Below are 26446 nucleotides of genomic sequence, written 5' to 3'. Positions count from 1 at the left end.
TTGTTGTGTGTGGTGTGATAGGGTGAATACAGTAGAATTATTTTAACTTCAAGGTGTTTTTATTGTAGTATTTGAACTGCTCTTAAACATTATATTTGTTTTTTAAGGTATGTTATAGAAAGGAGATATGGTTTAGACTATTCTCTTTACTGTTTGCATTTGCTTTATAATCTTAAGTTTAATTCTCAATTTATTTACAGAGGGTTTGATTAAGTAAGAAAAGTGTAGCACTTAAGTTCAGTAATTTTTATCAGTACTTTTTATTTGTGTGACATTGTGGGATACAAATTGGACATGAAATCAGGACATGTGGATTCTAGTCTTCCTTCAGCTACTTTCTAGCAGTGAACTTTGTACCAGCTACCTGCTTAACATCTTTAAATCTCTATCTTGGCCATTAAATAAAGATGATAATTCTTGCCTTATCTCATAGGATTGTTGGAAGAGTAAATGAAATAATTAATGTATGTGAAAGTGCTTGGTAGGCTGTAAAGAAAAGAACATGTTCTATCATTGAAGCACTGTAACCAGTAAAAAATTGTGATGGTCTGATCTTGATTAGGGGGGAAGAGAGCCAGAATTGTTTTGTGTGAGCAGTTGATATCAAAGGGAATTTAGGCGATATATTCTTGGAGATAGAGCTGAAAAGTTTAGGTAAATTAAAGTTCATAATTAAGTAATTTATAGTCTATATGTAATTAGTAGACTTGGAATGCTCCATAATTGACTTTCATTAGTTTGGGGGCTTTTTTGAACTTAGTTGACATGTATGATGTCCTGGCATCAGGAACAGATAGACATTGATTATATGCATGAACATGCAATAAAAATGTAACTTAACTTTAAATTTGAAACTCCCAATTGATTTTTCCCTCTTTACCTTTCTTTTGAAAAATTTGAGAGAGATTGAGGTATTATAATCAGATCATAAATACTATTAATAGAATACATAACAACTATTTTGTATAATTTAGAAGTCTTTTGGTGGTTTGTTTCATTTTGTTTTTATTCCTAATGATTTTGATTTGTTGTTGTGATGACTGAAAAGGTATTTCTGTTTTTTTACTGTGAAATATTCGTACATGTGAGATTATCCATTCAAGGTGCTCTGTCTTACTGCCTTTGTAGACATGTCCTTTGGGGGTACAATATATTTTGTTTCCATACATCTGGATGGATATATATACACATATATATATATATATTTATTTTTTAAATATATCTTTATTGAGTTCAGAGAGAGGAAGGGAGAGGGATAGAGAGAGATAGAAACATCAATGATGAGAGAGTCATTGATCATCTGCCTCCTGCACGCCCCCAACTGGGGATGGAGCCCGCATCTCAGGCATGTGTCCTGACTGGAAATCTGAGAGTGATTTCCTGGATCCTAGGTTAATGCTCAACCACTGAGCCACGCCCAGCTGGGCTGGATATGTTTTAATTGTAATGTTTGTTTTGTAGGACCTCCTAGCTTTTAAAAATACCTTGAAATATACATGAAGATATTGGAATTGCTTACTTTTCTTCCTAGGTTTTTGGAAAGGATGTTGGAGAAATGGGACTATGTATTTACAATAACCTAAAACTACCTTGCTAGTAGGTTGGAAAGATTTTCCTGTGGGCAGGATCTTTTACTTCTTTTATATGTTCTACAGTATTTAGCATAGTACTGAGAACAGAGTTTACATTAAAAAAAATAAAGACATTGTTGTATTGCGTCCAGTAGTAGTCAAGATCAAAATTGATTACTACTACTACTTATCTGAGGGGGATAATCCATTTGTTTTAAGGCAAAGGTTTATTTTGGTTATGTAATTGCAGCAGAAGTCTATGAGTTGTTTTGGTTTTCAACTTTAGGAATCTTAGATCCTATGTATATTTGGTTTTCAATGTCCCAATAAAGGCTCATCTTGTGGGACAGAGAGACAGTATACCCCAGATGTGCATATTGTTGAAGCTTAATTTTTGCTAAAATGTTGTGAAATGCTGGTTTGTTCTAGCCCAAATAATTAAATTATGTGATTCATTGTAAGGAGCCATTCAATTCATACAAATGCTGCTTGTTTTTCTCATGTGTGTGCACGGTGCTGCATATGATCTGTATTGTAATTTCTACTAGGGAATAACAAACAGAATTTTGCCTTTATGTCTCTTTTCTTCAGATCTCTTAACCTTTGCTTTTGGCAGAACTTGATTCTTTTTCAGATTTATTGAACAAGTGAAAATGTCAGTAGTTTTTACATTAGGTACGTGTGTATATAATTCTCGATTGCCTGTGGCTGCTATTGATGTGACCTGTTACTGTTTGTGGAGTTGTGCATCCTACCCGTATGATATCTTTTGTTCCAGAGTTAATGTTATCTTGCATGGGATATTATATATCTGTTCTGTTAGTGGTGTTTTTCAGGAATAAGTGTTTCTGCTGCTTTAAAATAATTTTTATAGCATATAAGGAAACTTAGAGCTCATCTAGTCATACTATTTATTTTATAAATGAGGAAATTGAGATCCAGGGAGGCAAAGTGATTGGATAAAGCTTATAACATTTGTTATTACCAAAATCTGGATTAGAATTTATCTAAATGCCAAAGACATTCCAGCACCTCCAGACCAGTGCTTTTCCCCTTATGTATATATATATATACAACTACTCTGTTTTTGTGTGTTCTTAAAATTTACCTTCTATTTACTTGATTTCCTGGTTATCTACTTCAGCTTTCTATGCCATTGTGATGAAGGTATTATGTTCTTATTCACTCAGTGTACCTTGAATGACTGTTATGACCAGGGCATTTCTAGGCAATGAGGATAACCAAGAAATACAGGGTAGATTTCCAGTTCTCAATCTCCTGGGGGAGATTGCCTATGAAATGGTTTTATGAGTAATAAAGTAGAGATACATACTAAGTGTATGGGAGCATTGAAGAGGGTGGGTAGGGTTAATATTACCTGTCTTGTATATGTGTCAAATCCTATGTAATGTGAATTTTTATAGTAATTTGATTTTCATTAAATTCGAGGGTCTTGTGGATGATTTGGTAGAGGATGAGGCTTATAGTTTATATCTGTGAAATTATAAAGAGGCCTGGTATAAAGTTGTTTTAAGCCTAGAAAGTAGTTAATGGAAAAACTTGGTGTGATATTGTCGCTTCACCCGGTTAACTTTTATACTGGCCAGAATGATCCAGTTGTAGCTTCGGATTGTGGACAAAAATCTTGAGCTGTATGTGATTATTTTACCTTAATTCATGATTTTATTATCTTTTTGGCCTTGTTTAACAAAGTCCAGACCATTGTCTGAGGTGCAATAAGTGTGTTTTTAGTGTAGTATTTTTGATAACGCTAGGACTTTTGATAACCATTTGTGTTGGAAAAGTGTGTGTTTTTAAACTATATTTTTTTCTTTTTAAATGCAGTTATTTGATATAATTGGTTGTTTGCAATATTTTCACTTATGAGGAGTAAATTAGATGGGACTTTGAATCCTGATACACAAGAAAACTGTATTGTTTACATCCATAGTAGTAATCTTTGATGTTGATAAACATACTTGAGGCCAAGTAATCATAGTACCATTATCATGTTATATTACTGATGTGTCAGGTGTTTTGGTAGAATCACCAAATTATAAATTAGAATTGTTGAAAAACAATTTTGGCTGGTCTTTGTTTCCTGCAATAATCCTCTCTAGTACTGTTTTGCAATGGAAAACTGTTCTGTACTATGATTCCAGGAACACATGGCTAACTATATTGCTTAATAAATAGCCAGGAGAAATTCTGCCAGTACCTTCTTGGTGATGAATGACATTCCAGGAAGTGTAGCAGTTATTTTTCTCTTTCTTGAAAGTGCTAATAGTAGTATTATCTTTACAATATTGAGATTTCTGTGTGCTGAAAAATCTTTCTGCATCTCTATCAATGTTATGGTTGCTCTGAAAGCTAACATTTTAGAGAAGATATTTGCAGTTCAAAAAAAACAACATGTTTGTTTTTGACATTATAAGTTTTGCTTCTAATGAGCTTTCCTAGCTTTTTAAGACGAACTAGGACAACAACTTTTATAACTTCTTGGCAGATGTACAGAAAGGGCATGTATTTGCAGGAAAAAAGTATCTGAGTAATCTCAGCTATGTTTCAACTTCCCAGTTTTCAAAAGTTGATGCAGATGTCCCATGTGACTTTGAGACGTTGATTGGTATTAGTGATTTTTCTGGATCATGCTGGGCAATGTAAATCGTTTTACCTTTTACAAGAATAATCTATGATTTAGGATCTTACAATTATATTTTGTATTTAACTCTTCATGATCTGTACTGATTCAAAGGACAGTCCAGAATTTACTGAAATCTGTTTCTAGTATCAGAAATAGTTGATATAGCACCTCTCTCCCCCCATAAAGTGTTTTTATTTCACTAAAAATATGTGCCAAAAGCTGCCAATACAGTTTAAGTTGTGTCAGTAAAGACGTTGAAACATATATTTAAAATAGTTGTGTTTTTTCCAGTATTCTTAGAATTTTGGGGTACTTTTTCTTTCTTTTTTCTGTTTTAAAAAGACCATGAAGGGATCTTGAGGAATGTCACTGTACTATGATAGAATGTATCAAACATATCTGTGTATAAATATCTTTCTTCATTTTCATGTTTCCTCCTTAGTAGTCATGCCTTTTCTTACTGATATTGCTCAGTAGCAGTATCAACATTAGTTCCTGTTTTACAGATTTGTGATTCAAATGTTCTAAACATATGTACAACATTACTGTACATGTTAGTCTCTATCAACACAGCTTTTCAGGAATATTAAATAAGAATTTTGTTGGATGCAGATTATTATTATTTTTACCCATATTTTTGGCCCTGTTCTCTCAACTCTTGATTTATTTTGGTGTGCTATAGAAAACTGTATATCTGCAATTATGAATATATTGAAAATATATATGATAATAAAATGGATAATTAAAAGAAGTTGATGAAACATTTTAATTTAATACTTATAGTGGATTTTCTGCAATCACATTTGCAGTACTCTATTTTTTTCGGCGTCATGTGTAAAGGAGAGTTCTTAAAGATTGCCTCTAGACAAACCCTACAATAGAATAATTAAAAAGAAATGCTGGCTGATTACTTTTAAATGAAGCTGTATGGCTACAATAACTAGTCTATTACCTAGAAATCTGTTGTAAGATATAGCAAAATCATTTTTATTCAGAGGGTGAAGCAACTTTACCCTGCATTCATTAGCCTGTCAGAACTAATAAGCAATAAGAGACACTGTACATGTAAGGAAAACTTCTGTTAGAGATGTTTCTGTTACTCTTCTGAGTCTAGCTCTTCCATATATAAACTATTGTTATATTTAGAACAGTTTTCAAGTTGCTGCATCAAAATCAGCTAGGATATTTTATAAAGTACACAGGCCTCAGCTCTGATTCTGGAAATTTTGGTTTAGTTGATCCAGGCAGGGACCTGGAAATCTGTATTTTTTGAAGTGTTCCAGTTAGCATAGAGCACAGTATAACTACAAATACATATATTTTAAAATTACTAAAAAATACATAACTGAAAATGAATAACTTTAACAAAACAAGTTAAAACTTTTAACTTAAAAGGCCATCAAAATACTTAAGATAAAAATTAATTTTTGACATTTAGAATTGTTAAATTTGGGAATGAGTTACCAAAGGATATGGAACAGGCCTTCTGTGAATATTTTATATTGTGTTTGGCCTGGTTTAGAATCAATTATTGGATAGCCTTGAAATATTAATTTCTGTGCCGACTGCAACCTGTAGTTACTGCTATGGTTTGCTGTATCGAGGAAGACTCTTAGACCCTGAGTATGAGGTGGAGTAGAGGAGGAGAGGGTAAGAAAAGGGGAGTAATTAATTCATAGTATCTGTCATGTGTTTGTTATCCCTGCCTTAAGAGTTTTTGTCCAAAGGTCTACATAGTATTTTGTTATCCTTATTATGTTTTAATTCCTGGTTTGGATGTCCATAACTAGCATTATTTAAAAAATATATATGCACTCGACCCAGGTAAGGGCAGTTTATAAAGAATTGGTGATAGTTACACTTAATTTTTGCTGTCTGGAGAGTTGCTGCTAAAATACCATTTCATAATGAATTGTTCTGATTTTGAATTCTTAAAAGTGTATTTAGCAATAATTCAGCAATAATTTTTCCTGTCATGCTTAGTAACTGTGTATGAGACTATCACCACACCATTTATATTTAGTATTACTGTGTTTTGGGAAGACAAAGATGGAATTATGCAAGACTCTTGTCCCTAGAAAACTCTTGCATATTGTCTGAAGGTATGCAGGTAAACAAGCTTACAAGCGTTTGTAATAATACATTGAGACAAATCTCATGGCATAAATAAACAGAAGGTTCTGAGAGAGCATGAAGAAAGGAGCTTAGTTTTGAGGGATGAGTAAGGAATTAACATGACATTTCAGGAAAAGGGACAGTGCAAAAAAAAAGTATGAAGGCATGAAAACAATGTATTGGGCAACTATAAATTCTATGAATGAAGTATAGAAATTGTAGGTAGGAGGCATGGATGCTTGAAATGTAGGCAGAGGCCAGATGATACCACCCTAAGGAGATAATATGAATCTGTTTAACATTTACAAAGGAGGTATTGAAGATGTTAAGTAGGTGAGTAACATGATCACATTTGCATTTTAACAAGCTTATGCTACCAGCAAGGTGAAAGAAGATAGATTGAAGAGTGGTAAATAGGAAGAACTCCAAACTACATGCAACAGTTCAGGAAAAACATGGGTGTGCTACAACTAAGCTAATGCTGGATAGGAAGGCAGAAATTTGAGAGATTCAATAGGTATGCTAGTCAGGTCTTTAATGATGGTAATAGCAAATAAAGTAGTGTTTGAACCCAGGATCTAAGCTTGGGCTTTAGAGGGTTCTGTGAATTCTCTGAAATCTTATCCAGACATTGTCCATCTGTGTGTATGCACATTTTTCTCAGGGACAGAGGTTTATAGGCTTAATCATATTCTCAAACAAGTGAAAAACAACAGCAATGAAACCATGACAGTCTAGTAGTATTTTGAGGTTTCCAACTTGGGAATCTGTGTGGATGTTGGTAGTGTTAATTGAATGGAGGATATTGGATAAGTAATAGAAAGGAATATAAAACAATTGTTTGATAAATTACCTATCTTTTAGGGTACAAATGTTTTAAAGGAGTTGTGAGTCAACTTTTAAAACAATCTCAGTGATTTTTTTCTTGCCATTTAACATTATGTCTTAGGAAAAATATTTTGTATTTAAAAACAGAAATAAGTAGAATTTTATCTCTGATTTCCAATAGTTAGAATTTTTATTTTGAAGCAGATTAAATAAGTCTTAAGTTATCTTATTTATCAGATCTTTTAAGTTTTTAAATTTAAGGCCATAGTGATGTCAGCATTTAAAATTGCTTATTTCAAACAAGTGTGAACATTGAAATTCAGACTGCTGGGAAGAAGAGAGCATTGTGTCTGGGGGGGCTATACCTGGTGCTAGTGTCAAGTCAGTTAAGGAGGATACAAGACTAAATCCTTTTCTGCTTATTAGTATGTAATTTAAGAATAGTAATAGATTGGCTTTAACTGTATTGGCAATTTTCTTTAGCCTGTTAGGTGTATTTCATGATTTTCTAAATCAGATTATAATTTGAGCATGAAAAAAATTCAGTACTTGATTTCCTGATGAGGCACACTCATAAAGCCTTAGGCTGCTAGTTGTTTATAAATACAGTAATTTAGGCGAGGGGGTGTTGGTTAAAGCTGAAAGTCCATTATAAAGTAGGTTTTCTGAATGCATATGTTAAAAAATTGACAAATTAGTTAACCTGTTTTTATTTATGTAGACAGGTTTGTATAATTAAAATTAAGTATATATGAAAAGTTTAATTTCACAGGAAAGTTTGCTATATGTATTACTGTAATTTTAAATTTATACTGAGTAAGTCTAGTAAATGTGTTCATTTACCAGTCACCTCAAGTAAACAGAGGCACATGCTGGGGTGTGGCTTAGCGCACTTAAAACTGCTGCAGAATGTCACCCCACGAGACAACAGAACCAATTACTGCATGCTCAGTGTGGTGTGATCACATGCTAATGATTCCCCAAACATTGTTTATGAGTGGTGACTCTTGGATTTAAATATGTAGACTATAGTTGTAGATATGTAATATTTACTTATAGTGGCAAAATTACTAGTTTTTTTTTCAACATATGTCCCATTTGCTAAAATTTGTTAAAAATAACAATGAATTAATTTAAAAAAATAACCTGTTAATTTAATTATCAGAAAATCTTGGTTAAAAGCATTTTAAAATTCACAGAGTGTTAATTTTTACATGACATATGGACCGGAAATTTTGTCCATTAAATCTGAAATCCGTTAAATTGACCTTCCTTGTACTTACTTAGCTGTATTCCACAAGTAGTTATTTTATGTAATTTTCATTTTCAATTGTTCTTTTCAAGATGTAATACAATAGATTTAAAATTTTTTAGATTTGTGTATTAGGAATAAACTGCAGTGACTGGAAGATATTGAAGCTATGATTTTTATATCAAGGCAAGGCTACATTTTGGATCTAGACAAGGCTATTTTGGTATATTTTTCCCCACGCTCTGTCTTTTCAGGTTGAATTACTGATTTCCCCCCCTTTGTTTTGTTTGTTGTGGTTTTGATGTTTTTTTTCCTTTCAGCTAAAGGAGCAGCCCAGTGGTTTTCAAGAAGTGCCAAAGTGCACTGACTGTCTCATGATGACTGGTGCCTCAGGGAGGGTCATGATTCCTGGATACAGGATCGACCTGATCCTAGATGTCACTTCAAGCAGTCAGATCGTGGGGAAAAGCCTTGTCTAATGGCTAGCCTTCCTCAAAAGTCTGATGCTAGTCATCTCGGAAGGCCTCAGAAAAGCCTTAAAGGTGAGCAGAGTAGAGTGTAGTTCTCTCTGGGGGCTGTGACTATTTGTTGGAGAGTATGATTCAACATAGAATGACATCCCTAACCTGACAAATCCAGGTTCAATTGGCAAATTAATTTATAAATTTGTTGGTGATGATCAGACACCAACTTTTGAGTTATTAGAAACTGCCCTCCTAAACTTAAGATCTATTAAGGGAGGAATTTGGTATTTCCTGAGCCCTTCAGAACCTGAGATTACAAAACAGCCATCTTTGTAGCAGTTTGGATTTACATAGCTCATATTTTATTGCATTCAACTTGGAGAATATTAGAAGTGACTGCATCATTTAAATAACATTTTTAGCCCTATGAGAAATTCTTTAGAGATGTTTTGAGCAATTTGGTTTGGAAAAAGTTTAATTCCAGGCCCCTCTCTCTGTGCTTTAAGCACTCACAGAACCCACTTGTTCATATAATAAGCTTTATTGCTAAATTTTCAAGCTCTAAAACGTGTCCTAAGACCTATTAGGGTTTTTTTGTTTTTTTTTTAATGAGTCACTGATATTAGGAAAAACTAATATGAGCATGAACCATCCCCAGTGTATGTACATTTTTATATTTAGAAATTATATATGTCACTGCTGTATTAATACTAGAAAACATGCAAAAAATGTTTAAAAAGATGAGGTAAAAAAAATTTATACGAAGGAAGTTCTGATATTTTCTTTCCTAGTACCATGTGGTGTGATGTATACTGGGGTTGGCAAACCTTTTTTAATGGGCCAGAGAGTAAATATTTTAGGCTTTCAGCCCATATGGTCTCTGTTGGAACTAGTGAATGCCACTGTAAGGCAAAAGTAGCTATAGACAATATTTAAAAAAAATGAATGTAGTTGTCTTCAATAAAGTTTTATTTGCCAAAACAAGCTGTGGCTGAATTTGGCTGGTGGGCCCTAGTTTGCTGACTCCCGGAGTATACCCTGTTTTGTAAGCCACTGGAATTGTGTTATTCTACTTTTGTTAGGTCTTTTTCACCAGCAGTTTTAGAGTGCATTTGATCTTTCTTAGTGAACTGACTGAGCAGAATACAAGTAGTCAGAATGCATTCAGTTTAGTTGAACAAATACTTACGGGAACACCAGTGATTCAGACACAAGGTTAGATGCTGAGATCAGGAGTTTGAAAGACAGGTAAACAGTTATGGCTTGGTGTAAAAAGTAAAATGGTTACAGTACAAGCTGCTGAGAAAGTGAGGCTGGCACTGGGAAATGATGTCTCCTCTTGGACTTTGAAAGATTAATTCAGGTTTGTGATGTGGATGGATACAAAGGCATAAAGGTGATAAAAGAGAGCATGGGGGAACTGTATATACCTTGGTTCTGTTAGTTGACAGAGTGTTCGAGAAAAGAAGCAGCAGGAAATGAGAGTGGACAGATTGGCATTGCCCACATGTATGCTCTTCCAAAGAACTTGAACTTTCCCTTACAGGTTGATGGTAATCAATGAAGAGGTAATAGTAGAAGGAGAAAGTGATCAGATAAAGATTTTAGAAATATGGTGGCAGTAGTGGGGAATATACAAGGAGTAGATTTTCTTTTTTTTATCTTCCTTATAAAAGAGGACACAATTGTGGGTTGTTTTATACCAGACATCAGGAATACTATTTAGCAATAAAAAGGAGTGAACTACTGATATGCTGCAACATGGATGAACCTCTAAAACACTGTGCTAGATGGAAAAGACCATGTATCATATGATGCGTGTTGTATGATGCCATTTTTATGGAATGTCGAAAAAGTAGATTAGTGGTTGCCAGGGAGTGGACTGGGGACTGGCCACAGTTGGGCAGGAGGGATCCTTTTGAGGTGTTGAAAATGTTCTAAAACTGGATGGTGGTGATGGTTATACAACTCTAAATTTACTAAAAATAACTGGATACTTTTTAAATGGGTAAATTTTAAGATAGGTAATAATACTCAATAAACTTGTTAAAAAATTAGAAAGACCTCACCTTTGAAATTTGTTGGAGTAAAACTTTGTTAACGAAATTATTTCCATATTACTGATTGCCAAGTAATTGCTTTCCTCTGAACAGATATTAATCTTAAACTACTAGAATCCCCCCAAAAGTGTTTTTGTTTTTTTTTTTTAAACTTAAAGGGTATATGTTTTAACCATAAAGTATAACTGTAGGAACTATCACAGTTACATCAAAGACTGAATCTGCTCTAAGTTATTGTCTGGCCCCTCAGGTTCCTTCTACTTTGTTGCTCTCTTTGCTTTTATCTGAATGTTTGATAATTAGGTTTATAACATACCTAGTTCATCACTACAACTGAATTTCAGCCTGTGGGAAGGAGTAAGAATGTGAAAGGGCAGGAAAGTAAATTATTGCTAATAAGAGTTTAAAGTACTTCAGGTATCCTTGATAATGAAGCTACTCTGGTGCTTCCATTTCATATTGTCTTAAGTGGGAGAGATCAGGATGTATGGTTAATTACCTTCCTAAGACTTAAGTCTAGTAGTCCCACTGGAGTGTGTGTGTGTGTATGTGTGTGCACATGCACATCTTTTGTGTCCCATGGAAAAGATTGAGAATGATTATTCTTACCTGGATCTTTACATAGTCACTCTTAGAAAGAAGACGGGGTAGCATGGTAATAGTTTAAGTCACCAGACTCCAAATAAATGGCGTATGTATTCCAGAGCCTTTTCTTCCTTCTTTTTTTTGCCACTAAGTATATGGTACTCAAAATTTGCATTAGTTTATATTTCTTCTGTTATTCTTTCATTTGTTTAGCCATAATTTATATACAATAAGGTATAGTAATTTCAAGTATAAAAGTTGATGAGTTTTGACAAATGTAAACATCATGTAATTAACAGCACAATAATGATATAAAATATATGTCATTCCAAAAAGGTTCTCTTATGCCCCTTTGGCATATCGCTGTACCCTGGAAACCACTTGATCTGCGATCTCTTTTCTCTCTCTTTCTCTCTCTCTCTCTCTCTCTCTCTCTCTCTCTGTGAGTGTGATTGTGTATGTGTGGTTTTGACTTGTCTAGAATTTTACATAAATGGATTATACAGTGTTAGTCTTTTGTGTCTGGCTTCTTTCACTTAGCATAATGCTTTTGAGATTCATTCATATTGTTACATATATCAGTAGTTTCTTTTTATTGAGTAATATTCTATTTATAGCTATACTACAATTTGCTAATCTATTCACTAGATATAATAATTATCCCTCCCCTTTTGACCATTATGGGTAAAACCACTGTGTACATTGGAATACAAGTCCTTTTGTGGATGTGTTTTCATTTCTTTTGGGCACAGTTGGTGACTCATAGGGTAGGCGTGTATCTAACTTTATATGAAACTGCCATACTATTTACTAAAGTGGCTGTACTATTTTGCATTCCCACCAGGAAGAGAGTTCTAGTTGCTCTACACTTGAATTTTTTCAGACTTTTAAGTTTTTGACAATATAGTGGGTGTGTAGTGGTATCTCATTTTGGTTTTAGTTTGCATTTCCTAATGGTTAATGATGTCGAACATTTTTCATGTGCTTGTATGCCGTCTATATATCTTTATTGGTGAAGTGAGTGTGAGTGTTTTGATATCTTGCCCATTTTTTTTGTTTTTTTAAAAATATATATATCTTTATTGATTTCAGAGAGAGAAAGGAAGAGGGAGAGAGAGAGATAGAAACATCAATGATGAATCATCATTGATTGGCTGCCTGCTGCACATCTCCGACTGGGGATCGAGACCGAAACTCGGGCATGTGCCCTGACCGGGAATTGAACCTCGATCTCCTGAATCCTAAGTTGATGCTCAACCGCTGAGCCACACCCAGCTAGGCTTGCCTGTTTTTTTTATTGGGTTGTTTGTCTTGTTATTACTGAGTTATAAAATCTTTTACATATTCTGGATACAAATCTTCTATTGGATGGATGTTTTCAAATATTTCATCTGAGCCTTTTCATTTTTTACAGTGTCTTTTGAAGAGAAAATGTTTTTATTTTTTCTTCCACAGTTTGCTTTCTGTGTCCTGTATTAGAAATCTTTGCCTAAGCCAGTGTTACTAAGGTTTTTGTCCTGTATGTTCTTCAAGGAATTTTATAGTGTGAGTTCTTAATTTTAGGGTCATGATTCATTTAGAATTTTTATGTATGATGGGAAGAAAGTGTTGAGGTTCATTTAGTTAATACATCATTAACTAATTAATATCATTAACTAATTGTATCAGAACCATTTGTTGAAAAGATAACACGTTCCCCATTGGATTTTGTGACATCTTTGTTGAAAGTTGGCCTCATATTTGTGTGTCTGTTTCTGGACTTTCTATTCTGTTTTGTTGATCTCTGTGTCGTCTTTCCCCCTCCAAATATATCTTTATTGATTTCACAGAGAGGAAGGGAGAAGGAAAGAGAGGGATAGAAACATCAATGATGAGAAGTCATTGATCCACTGCCTCTTGCACTCCCCCTACTGGGGATGGATCCTGAAACCTGGGCATGTGCCCTGACCAGGAATCCAACCACCATCTCCTGGATCATAGGGAGTTGTTCAACTGCTGAGCCATGCTAACCAGCCTCAGTGTCTGTCTTTTGACAATACAAAACTGTCTTGGCTTAGCTTTATAAGTTTTGGAGTCAATAAGTCTCCAACATTTTCTTTTTCAAAATTTTGTCTTTTCTAGATCCTTTTGAGTTTTCTTACAAATTTAGAATCAACTTCTTAATTTTTATAAGAAAGCCTTTTGAAATTTTGATTTGAATTATATTGAATCTATAAGCTAATTTGAATTTCAGTAAATTGGCATTTTACGCTATGATTATTCTGATACATGTGTATGGTATATCTCAAGTTTTTTATGTCTAATTTACCTCAGCAATATTTGTAGTTTTAATTGTATAACTTTTGTGTATATATTTTGATGCTATTGTAAGTCAGTCTTTTAACTTTCAAATTTCTGATTTGTTGCTGGTACATAGAAATACAGTTGATTTTTGTATTTTGACCTTGTATTCTATAACCTTCCTAATAATTCACCTATTATTAAGTAGCTTTTCCTAGATTTCCTGGGGTTTTTCTGTGTACAAAATCATGCTGTCTATGAATATAAATAGTTTTACTTCTTTGCTTCCAGTATTTGTCTGCCTTTGTTTCTTTTCTTAACATACCGGTAGAGGTGGTGAGAACTGACATCTTTGTCTTGTTTCTGATATTGGAGGATGGGGTGGTTGAGTGAGACCTTTTACTGTGTAAGTGTGATGTTAACTGTAGGTTTTTTGTATATTTTAAAGCTCAGATTGTGAAAATATTTCTTTGTTACCAGTTTACGGAGGTTGTTTTTTTTTTTAAAGCATGAATGGGTGTTACATTTTGTTAAATGTTTTTTATGAATATGTTGACGATCAGATGATTTTTTTTTAAATCTTGTTAATATGGTAATATGGTGCATTACATTGATTTTTAATGTTTTTTGTTTTTTTTAAAAAATATATCTTTATTGATTTGAGAGAGAGGAAAGGAGAGGGAGAGAGAGAGATAGAAACATCAATGATGAGAGAGTCATTGATCAAGCCTGCAACTGGGCATGTGCCCTGACCGGGAATCGAACCTTGATCACCTGGATCCCAGGTCGACGCTCAACCGCTGAGCCACGCCCGGCCGGGCTGATTTTTAATGTTAAGCCAACCTTGTTTATATATATCTGTATATCCTTGTTATATATTTTATAGATGAGGAAACTGATACACAGAAATGGTGATGTACATAAGCAGACATAGGAACCCAGAAAGCCGCAATCTGAAATTATTTACTGTAAGGTCAAGTAGAGAAACAGATTTTAGAAGGGTAACAGTATGGGCACAGTGTAAACATTAGATGGGAATCCAGATGTGTAACATCAGTGTGGCACAGTGGGAGAATGTGAGTTTAAATCTTGTTTTTCCCCCCAGAATCTGCAGTAACTTGGGACAGTTTTATCAATCTCTTTGTGTCAAGGTTTCCTTACTCTTTCTACCCCTAAGTGAGAGAACTGTGTTTTTTTGGTTTTAAGAAATATTACCCATCCATCCCCTACCCTCTGTAGCATTTCTGAAATCAGGAGAAATTAGGTAGCTTTCCACCAGGAAATAACCTGTGATGGACTTGTGTCTGGTACTGCCTGTGTCATTGTTTGCTTAGGTGTAGGTGAGATCATTTAGTTCTCACTGGGACTGAATTATTTGCTTTTCTAGCAGCTTATATTGGGTGAAGTTTTTATATTTTACTTAAGAGTTAAAATGTTCAGTTTAAATAGCATGAACATTTGGTTAATAATTACGTTTACAGGCACACTAGTAATAAAAGCAAGACTTCCTATTCTCATTACCTTTCTACAGAGGCTTTTAATTTTGTTCATTTCTCCCCCATTGATTTTTAGAGAGAGTGGAAGGGGAGGGAGAGAGGGAGAGAAGGGTGCTATATTAAATTGATACACTTTAGGATCTAAGTTACAGGTAATAGTTGTGTTGAAGGATTAAACAGGATGATTCGATGTAGGATATCTAATTGAAACGCTTAACTCTCTACCTGATTTGGATCAGAATTTGGTAAGAACAAGAAGTGTAAGCTTTTTTCTCTCCCTGCTTCTTTGAATTATCAAGAAAAGGTTATTGCTCTTTTTTTATGGGCTATATAATCTGTTTCCAGAAGATAGGGACATACATAACACACTGTAGAAAGTTTGTTGATATGTTTTTGTGCTTGGAAGCATTAAGTACTCTCAGTTACTTAGAAAATAATGGCCCTCAAAACGATTCACAAAGCTTTTACTATATTTTTATTTTTTAAGTTTCTTTACCAACATGCTTTAAATTAACTTTCTGACCTAATACTTTATAATTTATTTTAGTTTACATGTTTTATATTAGATTCTGAATAATTTGAATATTATTTAACAGTTATGTGTAGTTATACATTAGAATTGAAACATTGTACTTTTGAGAAAAAAATACTCTTTAGTATGTATGTATTTGGAACTTAGTTTTGTAGTTTTTTGGGTTTTTTTTTAAACAACTTCATATATTATAGTACCTTGTTATCATTTTGAACATGTTAAATCATCACTGTATCACTAGAGGTAGAGAAAGTGTCAGGGCCTTAGGACACATATACAGTAAACCCTTTATTTGGGGGGCCTCAATTTAATGGACTTGGGATTGGGATTTAATGGACAAAATTTCCGGCCGAGCCTGGCTAGCATGGCTCAGTGGACCTGTGAACCAGGAGGTCCCAGTTCAATTCCTGGTCGGGGCACATATCCGGGTTGCGGGCTCTGTCCTGGTGGGGGACGTGATCAATGACTCTCTCTTATCATTGATGTTTCTGTCTCTTCCTCTCCCTCTCTGAAATCAGTAAAAACACTAAAAAAAAAAATAAAAAAAAATTCAGTCCATATGATAAATGTAAAAATTAACACCTTGTTAATTTTAAAATACTTTTACCAAGATTTGCTTATAATTAAATTACAGGTTATTTTTGTTATTAACTCACTGTTATTTTTAACAAATTTTGGAGAATAGACCATATGTTGGAAAAGCACTGTAGTAATTTCACCAACTTAAATATATATTACATATCTACAACTGCAGTTTACATATTTAAATCCAAGAGTCACTGCTCATAAACAGTGTTTGGGGAATGATTAGCACATGATCACACTACATTGCGTGCACGTGGTAATTGGTTCTGTTGTCCAGTGGTGTGACTTTCTGCAGCAATTTTAGTGTGTGCTGGTCCATGTTCCCACATGCGCTAAGCCACGCCCCAGCTGTGTGTACTTGTTTATTCCGGGGGACTGGTGAATGCATGCATTTGCTAAACCTAATCAGTATAAATTTAAAATTACTGTAATACATATGGAAAGCTTTTCTGTGAAATTAAACTTTTCATACATACTTAATTTTAATTACACAAACGTGCCTGTGTAAGTAAAAACAGGTAAACTAATTTGTCAATATTTTGACATATGCATTCAGAAAACCTACTTTAGTATATAATGGACTTTTGGCTTTAACGGACACCCCCTTGCCCAAATTAGTCCATTACATTGAGGTTTTACTGTACTATATTTTTTCCTTCATAATGGTCTTTGGTATTAGTCCCTTGCTTTTATTAATGTTTCTTCTTTTCATCCTTATTCGTTTAGCCATCAATTACACTGGTGATTTTTTTTAAAGTATTACATTAGCTCCCTAAATTGTAATAGTTTCCTTCAATCTGTCATAAGATAGCAGTAATTATCCTTTTTTTTGTTCTGTTTGTTTTAATTTGTCTTTATTGTTGAAAGTATTACAGATACCCCTTTTCCCCTCCACTGATCCTTACCTCCCTGCACCCCACCCCCACTGCGCCTCCAAGCCTTCACCACATTCTTGTCTGTGTCCATGGGTTATGCATGTAAAGTCTTAGGTTAATCTATCCCCACCCCACCCATACCCCTGTCTTATCTCAGAGATTCATCAGTCTGTTCCATGCTTTTATGTCTCTGGATCTATTTTGTTCATTAGTTTATTTTGTTCATTAGATTTCTACACATGAGTAAGATGATGTGATACTTGTCTTTCTCTGACTGGCTTATTTTGCTTAGCATAATATTCTCCAGGTCCAACCATGCAGTCTCAAGGGGTAAGGATCCTTCTTTTTTCCAGCTGCATAGTATTCCATGGTGTAAATGTCTGAGAAGATGCTTAATACGTCTTCAGTCTTCTTGACCTCATAGAGACTTGTTTTCTGTCCTAACGTGTAGTCTCTCTTTGAGAATGCCCCATGTGCCCTGTTTCCTTGTTGATTTTTTTTGGCTAGAGGATCTATCCAGTAAAATCAGTGGAGTGTTAAAGTTCCCTACTATGACTGCATTGTTGTCGATCTCTCCCTTAAAGCCCTCCAGAAGTTTTTTTCCTCGGCCTGTGTGAGTCTTTTGTTCTGAGGTCGTCTCCTGTAGACAACATATATTTGGGTCATGTTTTCTTATCCATTCAGATACCCTATGTCTTTTGATTGGAGCATTTAATTGATTTACATTTAAGGTTGTTATTGATAGGTACTTATTTATTGCCATTTTATTCTTTATGCCTATGCTTCTCTCTCTCTCTGTTTCTTATTATTACAGCAGTTCCTTTAACATTTCTTGTAAAGCTGGTTTGGTGGTGATAAACTCCTTTGGCCTTTTTTTTAATCTGGGAAGCTCCTTATTTCACTGTCTATTTTGAATGATAGCCTTGCTGGATAGAGTATTGGTTTCAGATCCTTGCTTTTCATGACCTTGAATACTTCATGCCATTCTATTCTGGCCTGTAGAGTTTCTGATGAGAAATCAGCTGACAGCCTTATGGGAGCTGCTTTTTGGATAACAGATTGCTTTTCTCTTGCAGCCTTTCAGATTCTCTTTGTCTTGAATTTTTGGCATTTTAATTATGATGTGTCTGGGTGGGGGCCTCTTTGGATTATTCTTGCTTGGAACTCTCTGTACCTCCCGGACTTATGTTACTTTTTCCTTCATCAGGTTAGGAAAGTTTTCTGCCATTATTTCTTCAAACAGGTTCTCTAAACCTTGTTCACTTTCTTCCCCTTCTGGCATTTCTATGATGCAAATATTGTTACATTTCATTTCCCACAGGTCCCTTAAACTATCCTGTTTTTTTAATTGTTTTTTGTTTTTGGTTCTCTGATTGAGTCATTTTTTATTCTGTCTTCTAATTGGCTGATCTGATCCTTAGCTTCCTCTAATCTACTGTTTATTCCTTCCAGTGTATTTTTTATTTTTACTACGTCATTAATTTCCTTCATAGTTTCCATATCTTTTCTCATGCTGTTGAGCATCCGTATGGTCAGAATTCTGAACTCTCTATCTGATAGATTGCTTATCTTCATTTCCTTTAGCTATTCTTCTAGAGAATTCTCTTGTTCTTTCATTTGGGACTTGTTTTTCTGTCTCCTCATTGTGACTGCCTGTTTGGGTTTGTTTCTTTGTATTAGCTAGATCTGTTAGAACTCTCTGTCTTTTGGATGGTTTCTGGTGCAGGCCAACATCAGACTCTGTGACTGGCCTTGAGAACCCCTGTTTGAAGGTTTCTGCAGTCCACAGCTTGTGGCTCCCTCTGCTGGGGCTGGATGCCTTTGGAAAGGACCAAGATGCACACCAAGATCTGCTTTTCCAAGCACTGGGTCCAGAAGCAGATAGGGGAAAGATGCAAAACACCCAGAGGCTGATTGTTAATCATAGTCTCTTAATGAGCCTTAGGCTGTAGACCACAGCAAGGCATAAACTCCACAAGGTGGGGCGAGAGATTTTCAACAAGTGGGGCAATTGCTTCCACCCCAGCCAAAGCTGTCTGGATGGCAAATGTCTACCTGAGAAAGATGTCCTCTGCCATATGGGGGAATGACTCAGCACAGGAATCTAGACATGTGCCTTCCGAGCTCTGTCTCCAGAGTCCACAAGCCCGGATTCTCCTCACACTGCTCTAGTCCACTCTGTCCTTCCTCTGCCGGATCCCAAGGTGAGTGGCTGCCCTTGAAGATGATGCCTGCATTTCTAGCTGTTTCTCCCTGGCAGACAGAAACCTGACTGCTTTTCATAGCCATATGTTATGTGGGTACCTTTCTCAGTTCTGATGCTCTGGGCTGGGAGGCCAGCTTGGAGTTTAGACACCAGAGTTCTCAGTAAGAACCCCTGTCAGCTGAGATATCCCTTCAGAATTTCAGTTGCTGCCTGTGGGAGCTGGGCCAGCCCTCTTGTGCCTCTGCACTTCCTACCAGTCTCTATGCAGTCTCCACTTTATGTCCTTTGTTATAAGGGTTCTCGCCAGCTAGTCTTAAGTTCATTATTTAGGATGGTTTTTCTATATTTTGGTTGTAATTCCAGTTTGGTCCTGGGAGAATGTCAGTGTAGCTTCCACTTAATCTGCCTCTGTCTTTGATCTGGCAATAAGTATTCTAAAGCATATCACTTGAGTGTATTTTTCTACTGTTCATACTGTTTCATTGCTTTCCATTGTCCACTAGATTCCTTAGTATCCTTCACAACCTATTCAGTCATCTTATTTATCCATCTATTCATTTATTTATTTAGGTATATTTAATCGAGTTACTTTTATGAACCAGCTACTGTATTACGCTCTGAGATCAAATGGTGAGTGAAAACAAGCATAGCTCTGCCTCTATGGGTCTAGTTTTCATAAGACAAACGTTAATAAAAACACATAGATTTAAGTGAAATTGCAGTTGTTATAAATCCAACAAAAGGGAGGAATATGTGCTATGAGAACTTACAATATAGGTTCACTACATTTAGTCAAGGACATCATGGAAACCTAAGACCTAAAGAGATGAGTAGGATTTACTACACAAAAAGTGAAATGGTGGTCATACCAGGCAGAGAGAATATACAAAGGGTTTTTCCCCCAAAGGAAGTATGCTTGAGAAAGGGATTGGGAGAAGTCTACTGTGACTTGGACATAAAGGAGGAATTATTGTAAAAAATAGAAAAGAAGGTTGGTTGGGCTTGACACTACACAGGGGCTCTGAGGTCATGCTAAGTAATGTTATTAATATAAAAGGAAGGGTTTTATTTGGAGAAAGACAGGTGGATATTGGAACACCAGTTAGGCATTGTTTTATGGTCAAGGAGGCTGTTGATGGTAGAAGAGATAGAAAGAAGCAAGTTTTAAGAGAGATTTAGAAGGTTAAATCAAATTTGCTGACATTTTTGGGGTATAAGGAAAAAGAAGATGGTTTCTTGTAAAACTGGATAGATTATGGTGCCATTTGCTAAGCTGGGAAATGTTTAAACAGTACCATTTTAGATGGAGGAAAATTGTTAGTTCAGTTTTAAATATGTTAGTTTGAGGCACCTTAGAGCCATTCAAGAGGGAATACCAAGTAGGCAGAAGATAATTTGACACTGGGAAGAAAGATCTAGGCTGGACATTTAAAATTTTAAAATACTATCTGAGTATAGATAATAATCGAAGCTGTGTGTAGGTGGGATGACAGTTTAACATTAGAGCATAAATTGGCCAAGGCTTAAGACAGCCTTGCTGATCTGCAGCACTTAATGGCTAGGTATTGCAGGTTGAGGGTTGGGGTGAAAGACAGAGAGGTGCAGCCAGAGAAGAGGAGGAAGACCATGAAAATAGTTCATTGTGAAAGCCAAATGAAGAATGTATTTTTATAAATGGTACATAGTTTTGAATGCTGCTGGTAAGCGAAATCTGAAAAATCTCTACTCATTGTTATGACTCCTTTAGTTATCTGTTAACAAATCATCCTAAATCTTACTGCTTAAAACAATAACAGTTTATTATTTCTCAAGATTCTGTGCATTGGCTTCATTCATTTGGTGGCTTAGCTGAGGCTGGAACATCCAAGATGACCTTATTTATTTGTCTGGGCATTGGTGTTCACTGTTGCCTGGGCACTTGCTTCTTGTCCCTGTGAGTTCTGTCTCTCCATGTGATCTGTCATCAGTCAGTAGTCTAGTTCAAGCTTCTTTACATGGCAGCTGGCTCCTAAGGGGGGGTGACAACAAAGCTGCGAGGCCTGTGTTTAAGAGTTAGTCCTGGAACACTTTTACCACACTGTCATCTACCACAAAGACCAAAAAAAAAGATCATTGATAACTTACAGTGGGAGTTATTTTAGTGGCGTGAAGGAAATGACTAGCAGATGAAGAAAAAGTCATTGTCATTCCTCTATATTTTCTCTAAACTTGACCCAAAGTAGGCTATTAATTTTCTGAATGTTTTCAGTTTCTTTCCTTATGTGCTCCCTTTTCCTGAATGTTATTCCTCTATTTCCCCGTATTAAAATCTTACCCATTCTTAAAGCCTTTCTTAAAATATTCAGTTTCTTTTCTTTATACTTTATCCTCCAGCAGTCTTGAATTTTAATTTAGTTTTTTGTCCCAGTGTTTGTTTTTTATGGTTATTTCTTGCTGCTTATGTTTCTGATCATGATCTTCACTCTGTATATTCCCTCAAATCAGCAGAAGTTTCTAGATTGTCGGTAAATTTTTCATTTTTCAAACTTAGTTGCTGCTTTCTCTGTGTCTTCCCTGATTCATCCTCCAGATAATCACTTATTCCTCTGTACCGCATACATACTTTTATCTTTGTCCATATCATAACATATTACAATTATTTATTTACGTGTTCTTGAAGGTAGGAAATTACAAAATCTCATGTGTCGCCTTTCATTAAATAATTCCTGTTACAGCTTGATTTATTATCCCCATTCTTATTTTTTAAAAAGGACTCACCTGATAACAATTAAAAATTGAATATTAATAATGACTAATTACTTCTTTGATACTGTGCCAAATTCATTGGTATTAGCCAGTGCATTAAACTGTAAAGAAAAATGATGGTTTGGTATGTGAGGTAAAAAAAAATTTGCAAGAAATATATGGTTATGTTCTTTTTGTTTGTTTTTGTTTATTTTAAAATATATCTTTTTTGATTTCAGAGAGAGGGAAGGAGAGGGAGAGAGAGAGATAGAAACATCAATGATGAGAGAGTCATTGATCGGCTGCCTAGCCCGCAACCTGGGCATGTAGCCTGACCGGGAATCGAATCCCGATCGCCTGGATCCTGGGTCCACACTCAACCGCTGAGCCACGCCTGACTGGACATATGGTTATGTTCTTTATAATTCTGAATAAAGGAAGAGTTTATGAGGTTATGTTCTGTGTTGGTCTCAGTGGAAGTATTACATTTCCTTTTCTGAACTGGTAATATCAATAAAATTAATCATTTTAAATAATAATGTAGAGAAACCTCAGTTGTATTCAAGTAAAAGTAAAACTTTGTTAGTATAAACAATAATTTTCTTTGCTTATTAGTCCATTTAGATTGACGCTTTGCCAAGTATAATCTTATGAAAACCCAAATGAAGACCAATAATATCATGGTTATGGGAAAATTATTGTATTATTGAATTACACATGATTTATCCAGTTCTTAAACTTCTCAGTCTTCCTTAGATGCTCTAAACTTGATTATATAGCAGGGGTTATGTGAGCATGTGTTCTTCAAATAGATATCTCCTGACATACAGTCTTGTACTTGTTTCTAAAACAGGGATAATAACTGTACCTACCTTATTGGTTATAAATATATTAAAAGATCATAGAAGGGTACTTGGCACATAGTAAGCACTCAGTATGCTTGCTATAATTGGTTTGTTTTTATTGTTGTTATTACCCATACTAGAGAATGGGAAGAGACCAACAAAAGGGAGAAAGGTGTATGGCTACCTCTTCCCATTGGATGAAAGAGTAACTAGTGGGAAAGCATAGGACTGTGCTTTATAAAAACAAATAGGCAATCTAAAATGTTAATAATATATTAAGTAGTGGCTTAAAATTACTAAATTGATTCAGAAGTCAGTGATTTAAAATTTTTTCCCCTAAAAGTGGTCATTAAAGTTTCTTTCCATTTAATAGAATAGAATTTTTTTTTAATGGTTGTTGTTTTGTTAATCCTCACCTGAGGATATATTTTTCTGCTGATGTTTAGAGAGAGTGAAAGGGAGAGAGGGAGGGAGGGAGGGGGAGAGAGAAAGAGAGACTGACAGAAAAAAACATCGATGTGAGAGAGACATGGATTGGTTGCCTCCCGACCTGCAACCCAGGTATGGGCTCTTGGCTAGGAATGGAACACTTGACCTCTCTAACCACTGAGCACACCAGCGAGGGCAAATTAGTTTTTTAAAAAAAATCTCAACACTTGATTTTAAAAAATGCAGATTACGGCTTCACTAAAGTTTAGACATTGTTTAAGAGCACAGAATCAGAGGCCAGATTACCTGGGTTTCAATTCTGTCTCCTTACCATTTACTGTGTACCTTCCAGTAAGTTACTGAACTGTCCCTGCCTCAGTTTTTATCATTTATAAGTAGGAATTATAATAGTACCTGTGGAATAAGTGAATTCATGTATATAGAGGGTTTAGAACATTGTCTGCCACATAATAGTATGTGGTTGTTGTTCATGACTAATTTTTTAGCATTATTAGTTTAGACACTTAAATTTGAGTACTCTTATACTAAAGTTTCTTGTAATTAAGTTTTAGAAAACAGCTTTCATAAAACTATTTTCCGGTCAGCTGTTCAGAAATAAAAGTTTTGATAGCCAGAACTGTGTTTAAAATAAATAAATAAATAAATAAATAAATAAATAAATAAATAAATAAATAAATAAATAAATGTTTTTATTGATTTTAGGGAGCAGGGGAGAGAAACAAACATTGATTGGTTGCCATCCCCACTGGGGTCTGAACCATAAAAAGGCATATGCCCTGACCAGGAATTGGACCGGCGACCTTTGGGTTCACAGGGCAGCGCTCAGCTAACTGAGCCACACTGAACAGGGCACCAGTACTGTGATTTTCCTTTTTCTTCTTTCTGTTGGTTAGCTTATCCTTAAACACATCTCTAAAACAGATTCCTTTAGGAATATGATACCTTTCCTTAGAACTCTTTAAGTAGTAGGACCATATTTTATTATGCATTTTTGAATCTCCAGAACCTCAATATGCCTAATATTTGGTAGGTGCATAAAAAAAATGAGTGGAAGCAGGCATAATTTTCAAGGAATAGTCTAACCTCTTACAGTATATTTTAATAGCTATTCAAGTAGAACTTTGTTAGAGTCCTTATAAATGTCTGAGTTTTGGGGTTAGTTTTATATCTGATTTATCTTTCACTGAGCTGAGATGTGTATGAAATTTTCTTCAATTTTGTATAAAATAATGACTGTCATAAAAGAGGTATAGATAACTATTTGTATAATATACTGGCTTTTGACAGTTTTTTCCATGTTAATACTATTTGGATAAGAATAATTGATAAAAAATTTCTACCATATTTGCCTTACATACAATTAATTGTATGTTGTAGATTTTTAAAAATTTAAATGGAACAGAACCTTGCAGATAGTGAAGGTTTAGTTCCCTTTGTTCCTCTACTCAGTTTTACGTCTGTCCCTCTTCCTCATCCCAGAAGCAATAATTATCAGAATTTGGTGTGTAGCATTCCACTTCATATTTTACTACGTGTATATATTATACATGTATAAAACTACACACCCGGCCGGAGTGGCTCAGCGGTTGAGCATCGACCTATGATCCAGGAGATCAAGGTTCAGTTCCCCGTCAGGGCTCATGCCTGGGTTGCGGGCTCGATCCCCACTAGGGGGAGTGCAGGAGGCAGCCAATCAATGACTCTTTCATCACTGATGTTTCTATCTCTCTTTCCCTCTTCCTTCCTCTCTCTGAAATCAATAAAAAAATATTTAAAAAAATAAATAAGTAAATAAATAAAACTACACTAAGTAATTATTTCATAGTACCTATAGATGCTAGTCTATGTGTACCATTTTGCCTTGTACCTTCTTTTCAGTTTCATATTGGTTTTGATCCAGAAATAGAGTCACACTTATATAGTCAACCAATTGAAGAAAAATGTGATAATCCAGAACAGCAGAGGAAGGATGGTCTTTTCAAAATATGGGTCTATGTCTCTGCCCTTGCCCTTGTGGGCAGAGTGTCATTCCGTACACCAAAAGATCGAGAGTTCGATTCCTGGTCAGGACACATGCCCTGGGTTCAATCCCCGGTTGGGGTGAGTACAGGAGGCAACTGATTGATGTTTCTCTCTCTCCCTCTCCCTACTTCTCTCTCTAAAATCAATAAAAACATATCCTTGGGTGAGGATTAAAAAAACAACCAAAACACAAAAATCAGGGCTATATGAATTGAGTATTCATTAGAGAAAAAAATCTACCTTCACCCCTACCTCATATCATATAATAAACACAATTCTGAATACATTTCAGGTTTAAATGTAACTGGTATATTCAGAAGAATGTAGAACATTTTCATGATATTAGAGGACACAAAAAATACTAATCATGAAAGGAAAGATACATTATGATAAATTCTATTTATCAAAAGGTACCACTAAAATAATGAAAGGCCACAAATTCTATTTATCAAAAGGTACCACTAAAATAATGAAAGGTCACAGTGGGAGAAGACATTTGTAATACCTATATCCAACAAACGACTCATCTGGAATATATTAATAATCCTTCAAATCAATAAGAAAAAGGTAACTCAAGTTTTTAAAAAGTAGGCAGAAATTAATAGGCACTTCACAAAAGAGCACAGAAAAATGGCCAGGAAATGTATGAAAGGTGTCCAGCTTCCATAGACTTCAGGGAAATTCAAATTCTATTGGGGCAACACTACACCCCCCCCCACAATGGCCAAAATGAAAAAGACAGCCAAACTAAGTGTTGGCAAAGGAGATACGGAATAACTGGTATTCTTGGACACTGCTGGTTGGAGTATGAATTGGTACAACCACTTTGGAAAACTGGCAGTATGTAATAAAAGTAAATATATTTATACACTATGAACCCAGCAGTAATGCTTCTGGGTGTAGCCCAACAGA

General features: G+C 35.1%; 1 protein-coding gene across 2 annotated transcripts in view; it reads left to right on the top strand.

Moving 5' to 3' along the window:
• INTS6 (integrator complex subunit 6) overlaps positions 1-26446 on the top strand; it is an 85109-nt gene that overhangs the window by 19555 nt on the left and 39108 nt on the right. Inside the window, exon 1 of one of the 2 annotated variants that reach the window (XM_081129723.1) lies at positions 8731-8952. The exons of the other annotated variant lie outside the window; for it this stretch is intronic. Coding sequence (XP_080985849.1) covers positions 8914-8952 — 39 coding nt within the window. The 5' untranslated portion in view covers positions 8731-8913. Of the gene's footprint in view, positions 1-8730; positions 8953-26446 lie in introns of those variants that run through there. 2 annotated transcript variants of the gene reach the window in all.

The sequence above is a fragment of the Miniopterus schreibersii genome (genome assembly GCF_964146895.1).
Source record: "Miniopterus schreibersii genome assembly, chromosome: 2".
In the NCBI taxonomy this organism is placed as follows: Eukaryota; Metazoa; Chordata; class Mammalia; order Chiroptera; family Miniopteridae; genus Miniopterus; species Miniopterus schreibersii.
The sequence above is the reverse complement of the archived record's forward strand: the minus strand, read 5'-3'. Positions and strand labels throughout refer to the sequence as shown.